At 38.5% G+C, this 12,529-nt stretch overlaps 1 protein-coding gene across 1 annotated transcript in view; it reads right to left on the bottom strand.

The window, feature by feature from the left end:
- Positions 1-4,036: 4,036 nt before the first annotated feature.
- Positions 4,037-12,529, bottom strand: part of mrpl1 (mitochondrial ribosomal protein L1) — an 11,282-nt gene continuing 2,789 nt past the window's right edge. The window contains exons 3-10 of the mRNA XM_010750831.3: positions 12,276-12,384; positions 11,917-12,184; positions 9,762-9,845; positions 9,360-9,431; positions 8,573-8,684; positions 8,281-8,381; positions 7,455-7,536; positions 4,037-4,206 (exon numbers count right to left, since the gene is read on the bottom strand). Coding sequence (XP_010749133.2) covers positions 4,103-4,206; positions 7,455-7,536; positions 8,281-8,381; positions 8,573-8,684; positions 9,360-9,431; positions 9,762-9,845; positions 11,917-12,184; positions 12,276-12,384 — 932 coding nt within the window. The 3' untranslated portion in view covers positions 4,037-4,102. The remainder of the gene's footprint in view (positions 4,207-7,454; positions 7,537-8,280; positions 8,382-8,572; positions 8,685-9,359; positions 9,432-9,761; positions 9,846-11,916; positions 12,185-12,275; positions 12,385-12,529) is intronic.

The following is a 12,529-nucleotide window of genomic DNA, read 5'->3' as shown; positions in this document are numbered from 1 at the left end:
TGGTTATAATATTCCTAGTCTGTGGTACTCAATACTGAGTTTTTACTGTGTGTTTAGTGACCTTAACTTACTTCATGGTGTTTTTAAATCTTTGTTAGTCAGCTGTAGGATGTTAATGGTGACTTCATCTAACCTAACCTTTACCTAATGGCATTTTATCCACCATAATGTGCCTTATTATTTTCGTATCCTGTTGCTACATTTATATAGTGTTTAAGGTGATGATATTGCACTCTATGGCACTTTAGGTGTAATATTAACTTCTAAACTTCTCAATTTTCACTCTGTTTATCTTTGATGCCTTCAATACATGAGATTCTTCAAATCATTTCAAATATTTTAACACTGAGTTTATTATTATTATTATAACCTTTATTTAACCAGATAAAAAACCCATTGAGATCAAGACCTCTTTCACAAGGGTGACCTGGCCAAGAAAGGCAGCAGCACACGTCATAGTGGTAAAAAACAGACAAATAATTTAGTTAAAGTTTAGAGTAACTTTAACATCACACCCCTGGTGGCAGATTTTAGTTACTTTGTCTTACTTGATAACATTTTTTAAATTAATAATGGTTACTGTTATTAACATTCATATGTTGTCATTATACTGCATGCATTTAATTGTGAGTGTTCATAAGTGTCACAAGGTGTCACTATAATAATCACTGTAGGGATTTTGTGGAGATCCAGTGATCCAGCATATTGCCTTAATAAAGTATTACAATAGGATTTCTGGTGGACCTCTCATCCATTGTAGCTGCAGGGTATTCAATTCAGCTGATCTTTGTATAATATCACTCTAAACCGTAACATATAATATAATACTGAGTATTATAGGATGTCTGCAGCCCTCTCTGTCTGTGAGTGTAATGTTTAATCAGAGTGTAGGGTTAGGGCTGAGATTCCTCAGTGTCACATGGTGGTAACCTGATCTCCGTTCAGCTCTTTTGTCCTCTGCCAAAAACAGGGATCAGAATCAGTTTTGCCTTTGAACAAGCTTTCTTTCTTCTGCTTTAATGCCGCTGCTGTCTGCACCCTGCACCTATTTATAACAAAGACCCAGTGACGCAGTGGAAGACTTAAAAATTTGGGTAAACCTTAACCTTCAGTCTGTGATCCTGACAACATGAACAGAAATCAGTCAGAATATTTCATGTGTTCCCTTTTAGGAACTCTTTAGTTGTCATCATTCTGACACTTCATGTTGAGTCTGCTGATAACTGAGCTCAGACATACTTTATTGTCACATTGAGGTCAAATTTAATAAGGAGAGTAAACTCAGGATAGGCAGGTTCACCCTCATACATCTCTGGTCGAGGCCATAGAGACAGTTTTATGCAAATAAGAAAAAGAAAAACAACATAAATTAGGTATCTTTATAAAGTTATTCATGGTTGGGGCAAGGCCTCATCAACTAGATGACAGATACTTCTTCTGTACTGTTTTCCTTCTTTGTCATTCACTGAGGCTTTTAATTAGAATGATGGAAAATAATGTTGACTGAAACTATGACTATGAAATGACTGTTTGTGACATAGTTGTTTTTCACAGATGTTATTAACCTTGGGCGAGAAAACGTAAATGTCCTAGGTGTTTCTTTATGCATTGTTTGTATTGTATTGTCATTTTCATTATCAGTTAATATGCTCGTTATTTTCTTGATTAATTATATAGTTGTTTTTGTCGATAAAATGCCATGATGACATCTTTAAATGTTTTTGTGCCACCAACACTCTAAAAACTAAAAGCAGCAATGATACAGAAAGGGAGTGAATCTTCAGACTAGATAAGTTAAAATAAGCAATTGCTACAGTTTTGCTTGAAAATAGATCATTCAAATATCAAAATGTTTTCCAACTGATTTTCGGTCAGTTAGTCAAATAATTGTTTCAGCAGTCTGCCCCAAGAACAGAAAAATCAAGTAAGGCATTCTTTTGCTCATATTATAATGTCAAATGATATTTTATTTTGACAATTTTGTTTTATCTTCATGGAGGTCAGCTGTGTCAGTTTAGTTGTGTCCTACTGAACCCCAGCCATGAAGACTTTTGATTATAATATGGGATTAGAAATATACATATTAATATATCATGTTTTAATATAATATAGGGCCGTAAGATGAGTCACACATTTGCCTCAAAGAGTTTTACAGAACTTAGAGCCTCTGTCTTTAGACCCTCTATTCAGACAAGGAACAACTCCCCCAACAAACTCTTTAACAAAGCAGAACAGAGGAGGACAATATTTCCCAGGATGGACAGAGATGCAAAAGATGTCATATGTACAAAGCAGACAAAAACAGTATCATTACAATATGGAATATCAGAATGACGATATCTTATACCTAATCTGTATGAACAAAACAGATCTATAAGCGTCAAAACAACAGTTCCACAAACAACTTTGGTGAACCCATTGCTTGTTCTCTCACTCAGTGAAGTCATTTGAACCATTTTTAGTATTTCTGCAGATTCTCTTTCTATAGTCTCCTCTCTCCACTGCCCTATCCTATTACATCAGCTGCTGCAGAAGCCTAATTCCCCCACAGGGACCAATAAAAGTTCCAACTTATCTCAATCGTACACTGAATATCTACCAGCACAGCACGAGAAGATGGGTGTGTAATTTGCTGCACTGATTCAACACACACACAGTTTGAAAAGTTTGAAAGCTAGTTTGGTACATCATATATCATGCTTTACCTTCCCAAAGACACAAAAAGAACTGCAGTGAATGCAGAAATAATGCTGTGGGCTGTTTTATAAGGGGAAATCTTGGCCCTGACAGGTTGGGGAGGCAGGTGCAGTGTTAACCTAATATAAACCAAAAGCAAAAGGTTCTGTTCAATTTTTTCTTCTGATGATGAACTGATGTGAACTTTTCAAGCACATTCAGTCATTTTCAGCAACTTTTAATGCTTCCAGGGAACCTTCAAGACTTTTTTAAAGTACCAGCAGGAGCCACTGTGCACTCATACATTCTGCAATGAAGGTCACAAGATACTTTATGAATTATGAAAGAGTACATCAAGTGTTGGTGGCCCCACTTGCCTTTATGAATTATTGAGTAAAATATTCAGAGAATAAAAAATCAAAGTTGTCTCCTTTGGTGACAATGTTCATATGATTTTAGCTGCAACAGGTTGCAGGAAGCCCTTCATTTATTTCTACAGGGGGTCACCAGCTCAGGCTGTTTCAATACTGCCTCCTGGTGTTTGAATGGCAGAACTACACCTGAGTTATAGCAATTTCTGTAAGCAGACCATGGTACATCGCTAAAAGTATGTGGACAGAAACATTCCAAAACTATGAGCATTAATTTGAAGCTATAAAAGCCTCCACTCTCTTCTGGTTTAAGGTTTTTCAGATTTTAAAATCCAGCTGCAGAGATCAGCCATCAGCGTTCAGTCCTATTGTAGAGCCAGCTTTGTGCACAGGGATGAGGACTGCCATGTTGAAACAGGAAAGAACAAATGCAAACTGTTGATACAAAGTTGAAAGCACACCCTTGTCTAAAAAATGGTTTTGTAACGAGGAGGTAAAGATCCGAACAAACTATGGACGCCTATAGTGAGTTCATTGAGACATCCGATATAAAGGCTTACTGAAAAAGACTTCTTGGACCACTCAGTGTTTTCCCTAAAAGACTAACAACTGTTCCATCTGGAGAATCCTATTCATTCATTGTATGCAGCTATTTATATTTTAAAAGTTATTTGCAGATTTTAGCAAATTTAGGCAAATTTAACTTAACGTGGGGTACTTGAGCTAAACGCTTAAAGAATTAAAAAAGGCAATGAGGTCGACTGTAGTAAACATAAAAATGACATACTGTACTACCAAGCTGAACTTTTACAAGTACTTATTTGGGTAACACACATGGGAAACTTTTTTTATGACCCCCCAGATGTCCTGAAAAACAATAACCGTACAACTGACCGATTAATAAAAGTCACTTTTCTCGACGATCACCTTGTATGTTTTGTCCTCCTTTACTCTCCAGGGATTTTTTTGAAAACAAGAGGTACCAGTAGTCGGGAGCCAAACTCAAAACAAATACTTTATTTATTATGGTGCATATATACACAATCTGAAACAGGTCATTCCATCTTCTCCTCCGCTGGTTTCGGTAAAAGGTCTTTGCTCTTATACCACAGAGCTTCACTGGTTTGACTGGCAATGATCGCCCGCTCGATGAAAGGTCCTGAGAGGAGGAAGGGGAGGAGAGGAAAAGAAAAAAACATTCTTTAGTCAGAATTATGTAGTAGCAGTCGTTTAGAGCTCATTTTAACATGGTGGGAAAAAAGGAGGTGTGAAGTCAAAAGGAAATTTCTCTGCAGACCAATTCTTGATGCCGAAGCTGATTTTAGAGGGTACACATTTAAAGATTACCGATGTAGCAGCTGATGTAATGAATTTTTGAGCTGGAATAAAATAAAAAAAATAGACAATTTCTAAGTTGATTTTTGCATCATTATGACTGTTAAGGTCATCAGAAGGTTGTGTTCGGTAACAAATAATTTAAGAATATTTAAGTCAAACATATTCAACATATTTTAACTTAGCCAACCATTTCTAGATGACACTGGTAATAATAATAATAATAATTGAACATTGAGTATTTTGGGCAGCATTAGACACTAAAAGCCAACATTTAAACTGAGCAGTATTGAAACTGTTTCAGTACTGCTCCTAAACCAGAGAAACTGAACATGACTTGAGAAAACCATGGTCATGATGTGGAAACCTGAAGCTTCCAGTGTACATTTTTAAATGATAAACTGAACCTTTTTATGGAAAACAATATCAGACAAACTATTATTTAAAGAAGAGTCTTTTTCTATAGTTCCTAACATATCTAGAGGTGATCTTAAGTTTAAAAGGGGCTTTAAAATCTAAAACTAAAATTGTTCTGTAGCAGCAGGTAAAGAGAAACCTCCATCACATCGGAAGTGAATAAGACTTAACTGGACAATATCCAATGTCTAATATTCGGGCAATATGTTTTGAGAAGTTAAAAACGCAGAAAACAATGTTATATAAACTGATGCTCAGCCTCATATGCATTTATCGGGATATTGACTATGTTAACTACACCCACTCATCCTTTCTCCCTTTCATTTGAAAACATGCACATATTCCCTGCAGTCGTTCACAAAAATTACTTTTAACTTACTTATGAATAGTTATTTTAGCATCATGTTCCCAACTGTCATATTTCATATATTCAGGTCTATCTATCAGCATATGGCTGTGCTTTTATCATTAATAATTCCCATAAGCCCCCGGAGGTTTCTCTTTCCCTCACCCACACAGTGCACTGTTGCACACGCTCTTTTCTCAGTTTGTCTGTGAGGTTTCTTCTTGTTTCTGCCCACGCTGCAAATGACTCTTTAAAAGACATTAATGGAAATAAAGAAAAACCTCAGCTAATCCAAGTTAACTAAGTATTCTAAATAGTCACATCTTCTGGTCTTTGACTTCTGGATGCAGAGGTAATTAAATTATGTTCAGAGTCCTCGTGCACCTCTTGTCGGGGGAGTTGAACTGCTGCGTAATGATTGTTGGCACAAATTCAGAGAGAGTTCTCTGCGAGTTCAGAAAGGCCCTGGTGGCTCGACGCACCGCCTTCATCACCAAACGCTGTACAGTGATGAAAACTGAAGCGCTTGGGCGAGGCACTGGGTGAGATCACTCAGCTACTGTAGCACGAGGATGCTTTCTGCAGATGGACAGGTGCAGCAAAGCATTAACATTTCCAGCGTGAGTGGTGAAGAGTCCCACAGGCGTCATCCAGGATAAAACTACGCAAACTCAACATTACTGTGGGCACTTTAAGCTGAAGCATCTGCTGCGAGTGCAGTCACAGAGCTGCTGCTGGCTCTCTTTGGTCTGAGGCAGAGTGAGAAAGTTTAATGACGACTGCAGAGGAAGTTTTCCTTTTGGTCCCAGTCGATTTGTTTGTTTGGTAATTACCAGGATCTCTAAAACGAAGGGAGGCCATGAGCCAAGAAACAAGCGATTCATTTGTGTTATGGATGGCTCACAGATTTCTTCCTTCTTCAACTGAAAAATCTTTTTTGTATTTTGTGTCAGATGCGATGAATACATAATCTTATCAGGCCGTTAATAGTTGGAGTTAGTCATGGCAGATCTTGGCACTCTCTAGTTTTAATTTTTGTATTTTGGTTTATATTTAAGTTGTTAAAAACAATTAAAAGTGATGCAGAGCATGTAGACAAAAACATTTACATTTTCAAGCAGCAGACCATAAGGATACAATTATGGCTATGAATTTGTCCATGTCTGTTGCTGTCGTTTATGGTGCCTGGTTTTACATTAAAAAGGCACAACTATCACTTTTGTCTTGCACTTTTTTGTAAGTAGATAAGCATGAAAAACAGAACTGATATTTTCACAGGGACAAGCAGGAAATAATGCACCACGTAAATATGCTTACACGCAGAAGGTTTGTTCAAAATCTGGGAATCCTTCTTGGCTAAAAATTGTTTTTCAAGTATGACTGTGGATATGACTCCGACTCTTCAAACCTTGAGGTTTTCTACATTTGACAATATCTGCTTAGTGGCTCTTTATTGTAACTTCTTTATTGACCTTACGGGTCATTATGCCACCTTCAGCCATGGGCATTTGGTTCTGCCTGCACATTCATTAGTTTTCCTGCACACATTAAACTTTAGTCTCCTGTAAACAGCCACACTTTGTCGGGATGAAAGGCGCATAACAGAACAAAACACACCTCAGGGGTCCTCAAGGGAAGGATCTACGATAAATGGCAGAGTAAAGAGTTCTTGATGTCAGATGATGCATGTCACAAAAGGCCACCCGTTTTAAAGTGTCTTCAATCAGCATTCCTGAAAGCTCTGCAGTTTACTTCAGTGGGACCGCTGCTAATGACATTTTATTTAGCAAGCTCAGAATCAATTAAAATGTAGATCATTTAAGCCTCTGCCTCTAATGACGGTCCATTAGCTGATAATTACACTCAGCGTCGCATTATTGAACAGAAAGTAAAACAAATGCACAGAACAGTGGAACAGAATTAACTCCAGCACACTGAAATGACTGGATTTCTGTTTCTGTTCAGTTCATACCAGCACTGTGAGGCACCTCAGTCTCAGTTAAAGTCTGGCTGACATTCGCCTTGTTGTCTGCATCAAGCTGGCTCCAGAAGTGTAACCTCAACCAGGGAGGGAAATCAAAACTACCATGCAGATAAAAGCTGGCACATTTTAAAAGCCTTTTCTCTCCAACAACCATCATGGCAAACATGAATCAATCAGCGATGTGTTTTTCTATCCTGAAGAGCTGTCCAAACAATTACAGAGAGCGTTCATAAGCTGCTGTTGAGAGAAAAGCAATCCTGAAGTCATTTTATGTCAGTGGTTGAACTAGCGTGTTGTAATGATTAGCCCGTTCTGGTAAACTTACCCATATCGGCTGGTCGGTGGGAGCAAACATCAAGCAGGATAGTTTGCAGGTTGGCAAAGATGTGTTCTCTGGGCATGTCGAGCTGTGCGGAAAGGAAACAGTGTGAAATGAAACCTTACTACTGTAACAAACAAAATTCATCTGCATACTTTGTTGGCTTTAATGTTCACTGGTCTCATCCCTCTTTCTAAGAGCTGATGTTTGTAAAAGTACTACTACACACTTACTTTACTTACTACTAGTGAATGCAACTCACAGATGATATTGGCTGACTGATATCTATGTATGTTCCATGTTCATCTGGTTTTAGTCTTCAGAACTTGATGTTCCTTTTTAAAATTGTGTTTTCTCCATTTGAAACCCATACAGACAGTACAAACCATTAACACTAAGACCAGAAAAAGACTGAACCCATCACCTGCTGACACAATATAAAATGACTTTATGATCTTTGGCCATTCAAAATGGAGCCTGGTAGAAAGAAACACAGGGACAAGAAAAGATGCCAAATCGGATTTAGTCTTTCATTCCCAATACACCACAACACTTGTCCAGTTGTGTTCAGGGTGCATATATTTTATGTTCCAGTTTCCTGTTAGGAACATGGACTTTTAATTATTTAATCAGGATTTATTTCTAAACTTTGACCACTTAAACTTGCAAGATTTAAAATGTAAAACTGCCTCTGCCCTGGTCACTGAAAGCCTCCTTCACACTTGTGTCGCTGACAGGAAGATGTACACCCTCACATATCTGTACTCAAATAATAACACTGAAAAAAAAAAACTGTAATAATGCTGAACAATATCACTTTGCTGAGACGTACCGTGGCTATCTGGGTCCTGACGTAGCATTCGCTCTCCACCATGTACTCATGACCCGTTTTAAACAACTGCAACATCTTGGGAATGTGGATGCCGACTGAGCCTGAATGCCAACAGACAGAGAGACAAAGAAAATAATTGATCAGCACTCCTCTGTGGTCATGAATATATTTACATTATAGATTTTTATTTATCTTTGTCACTACAGTAAAACTATCAACCAATGAAAAGTTAAATTGTCCTGAAATTGGGAGGAGACACCGGGGTGACTTATTGTTTTGATCCTCAGTTTACCTCTCTTGCTCTTTGGAAACTTCTTCCTCAGTTTGTTTTTCAGTGGTAAAAGCTTCTGCAGTATATCTGGCACGGCTACATAGAAGTCTGCTGAAATCTCATCATCTAAGATCTGGACAGGAATGAAATAAAAGTAGATTAGAAAGAGTCCTGCAGGAGTCTAAATTCTAGTTAGATACAAATACAGACCTGTACACGATGAATTGAGCAAATAGTTGTTGACAGATTTAAAGGTTGAAGCTGGTGCGTGTGTGCATGTGTGCGCGTGCATACAACTGTTTGCATTATCAGTTGTGTAGCCAGTGTAACAAATTAATTTGTCCTTCCTGTTTGATTTTTCAAGCCACTAAATAAACAGACATGGCACACAGTGTTTTTTTTTTTTTTTTACCAATTGTAATGTAATGGGGCACGTGTGTGTGTGTGTGTGTGTGTGTGTGTGTGTGTGTAGCTGCTTGTAGATTGACTTTACAGTACAAGTTACATGCAATGCAGGTGTACCATTAGCTGAAGGTGACTCAAACATAACATGAAAAATTACTGCACAGCAAACCTTGAAAATACTTGAAAACGAATGTGTTCATGTGCTTGTGTTTCAGGAAACCAATTGCCATCTAATTCAAGTCTGCTCTGAAACAATCAGCATGATGCCTTACCCTTTATATAAACCGACAACACGTAGCAAACAGCAGCACATCAGCAGAACAACAGCAGCAGCTGCAGGCACAGTCTGATGTAGACAGGGTTTAGATCAAAGAATACAGTATGTGATGCTTAACCAACTCACCGGCTGTATGAGCTCCACCCCTCCAGCAAACGCAGCTCCGTTCTCCTGGGCTTCTTTGGCTTCATCAGCATCCTGCAGGGAAACACGGAGACAACATTACCCATTCTTATCTGCTTTGGGTGTGTCAAAGTGTGGCAGACCCCACCAGTGTCATCCATTATGGTCGTTAACATGCGCATCAAAGTTACAACCCACAACCTGTGCTGCTCGACAGGAATATTAATCAAATCCTGTTTATAGGTTTTTGTGACCAAAACAGTTGCCACACAAGCCCATTCATTACTGACATACGGGGTGACAAATAAAAGGTGCTGCTGCACATCTGAAACCATGTTCAGGAGGTAATTAATTGTCTATGAAATGAAGATCTAGTGAGGGGAAGAATAAAGAGAAACTTTTTACCTCAGTAAAAACTAAAACTTTGTTCATCTCTGTCTTGAAGGGGTGCGGTAAGTGTATGGTGCTGACAAAGGGGTCCACTTTTTTCTGTGAGGAGGGAAAAACAGATCCAATTGTTACAGATTTCAATACTCAACATGTTCCAACAAATAAAGGATTTGGGGAAAAATCATGTGAAAAATGAGGGATGTCAACCCTTGACCAAGCTTAGATAATCAAGTCTTCAAATCTTTTCTGCCACCACTTTAATTTTTCATTTCTCTGGAGTGCTCTTAATTCATTATGCATATAGACACTGGTTCTGCATAGCTCTGCGGAGACAAACAGATGTGAGCAAGTCTGTCTCATGTGGACTCTGCAGCTCTGCAGTCCTGTGATGTGGAAACAACCTCATGAGGTCTTTATTCCTCAGTGCCACATGTTTTTTGCTGATTAACAAAAACTGCCCATGTTGCAAAGATTAATGCGGTAAATACCGATCGTATTTGTGGAAGTGCCGTGTTACAGTAACAGTCAGGGCTGGAAAGTACCAAAAAAAAAAAAAAAAAAAAAAAAAAAAAAGCGCCAAACAAGCGAGCCAAGTCTGATTCCAAGACTGCTAAACTTAGTCTTGGACAGACAATTTGACATGTGATCACCCGTTATCGGGACATTATGTTCTATTTTGAGTGTCCTGCTAGACAGTTATAAAAAATAAATTGACTCCAAATGTCCAGACTTCCCTACAGACTTCATTGGAGCTGAGAGCTGTCATGTCTTGTGGACCTGCAGAGATTCAGCTGTGGGTGCAGATTTGACCACACAGAAAATTTGCCAGCACATATAGCAATACAGATACGACTTTCATACAGATACGACATTCATTTTATTTTCTGATATCAGGGGATCTTTCACATAATAACAATAATAAAAAACATAGTATGATGACATTGTGAAAGAGCGTAGGATCGTGGGATTTGTCTTGACCACATTCGCTGATGAAAATCTATCTGAAGTGACATATTAAAGTTTTATTCATGCCACATTTAGACATGTTTGCAGACTTCCTTCCTCACTCTTCTATCCTGTGTTTACCTGAACGTTAGGAAACTAGAAGGAAGCGAGGAAACACACCATTATCAAAATAAAATGACATGTTTTCAAGGTTTCGACATTTAGGATGATGCGAGTATACAACACAACAAAATATATATAATAACATAGGTCTAGTGTTTTTAGACATTTGAATGTGGGAAGGTTACATATTATACCTTACATTTGAAGATCTGTTTTGTTATTTCCAATGCAAGTTAGATTTTTGTATTTGGGCTTGTAAGGAAATACAAACTAAATCCAAAATGAGCGATACATTTGAACAAATGCCACTCTAACAGTTAAACATAGAAACCTTCATGAAGGAGGAGTTATTGCAGAGCTGTTGGATTAGACTGCATCAGCTTAACAATGTGTACCTAGTAAACTGGCAACTAACTCAGTCACAATCTATGTAGTAATAACCTGAACTAAAACAGGCCAGTGTCTTCAAATTCTATCCAACTCAGAAGAAAATCTGACCACCTACAATTGTGTGTCAATAAAACGCCTATTAAAAAGGTTTTCTACACTCTCTACTATACCATGCCAGGTCACAATTTAGGTATTAATCACATCCATGAAAATGAAATCATTAAGGCCAAGATACTAGAGCATGCTAGTATTTTCAAAGTCAAAATAAGAGGAGCTGCATCCGACAATGTCTCTAACGGTATGAAACCAACAATCCAACATTAATGAACACTTCACTGTGACTGGCCAGCTTGCGGGTGGGAGACAGGAGCCAGGGTTTGGACTTCTCCCTCCAGCTCTTTTTTTTTTTAATTGCTACTATTCAGTCGCTTTTCATGTGAACACATCAACACTATGAATGTCTTCTAGGAGAGACTGTATTTCCGACGTGGTTGGACAACCAGTCATATGCATCACTTAATTTCCAGGATGATCCAGACCCTAAGATCCTGTTACGAGTCTGACCTGGGACCTTTGTTGCATGTCATCCAGCAGCTCTCATTTCCTATCAACTTTCTATTGTTTCCTTTCCAATAAAGGAAACATTACCTAAAACAAATATGTGCAAGAAAAAGCTTATGCAAAAAAAACATGACTACAGTTTTGTTATTACCTTTTTCTCCAGCTTCATGTTTAGTCTCAGATCGGTGTAAACAGGCTGTGTGTGGGGAGTGAAGTCCAACATCTGAAAGTTCTTCAGCATGTCAATGGCTTCTCCTGCGTCATAGATCGTCCTGGGGTAGTACCTCATGATGTACACGTCATCCACAGGTGTCCACGCCGTTTTGCCATAAGGTTTATGTCTGTCTTTGTCATCAATGACTACCTTCGGTTTCTTCACTTCCTTCTCCGTCTCCTCTTTCTTGCCTTTCTTTAGTGACCTGACAAACGAGAGGGGAGATGTTAAACAGGTGCATCAGAAAAACCTCTCTGGATAAAGTGTTTTAGTAAACACAAGGTTTGTGAACTCACTTGACAGCAGCAAATGTCCTGACGGGTAGATTCCTCGGTGCAGGCTGTGAGGCGACTGTGTAGGCGGGAGCGCCGGCTCTCAGCAGCTGCCTCCGACATCCTGCTAAAACTGTAAAAGAGAAAAAAATTGACATAAAAAATTGAAAGAACGAGGCACAGGCCAGGGTACAGAGAGCTTACCGAATGTCTGAGACATTTTCTGTGATTTTACAAAACACATTTTAAACTTGAATAAACCAAAGTGCACCACCATC

Source organism: Larimichthys crocea, chromosome III, assembly GCF_000972845.2.
Source record: "Larimichthys crocea isolate SSNF chromosome III, L_crocea_2.0, whole genome shotgun sequence".
In the NCBI taxonomy this organism is placed as follows: domain Eukaryota; kingdom Metazoa; phylum Chordata; class Actinopteri; family Sciaenidae; genus Larimichthys; species Larimichthys crocea.
The sequence above is the reverse complement of the archived record's forward strand: the minus strand, read 5'-3'. Positions and strand labels throughout refer to the sequence as shown.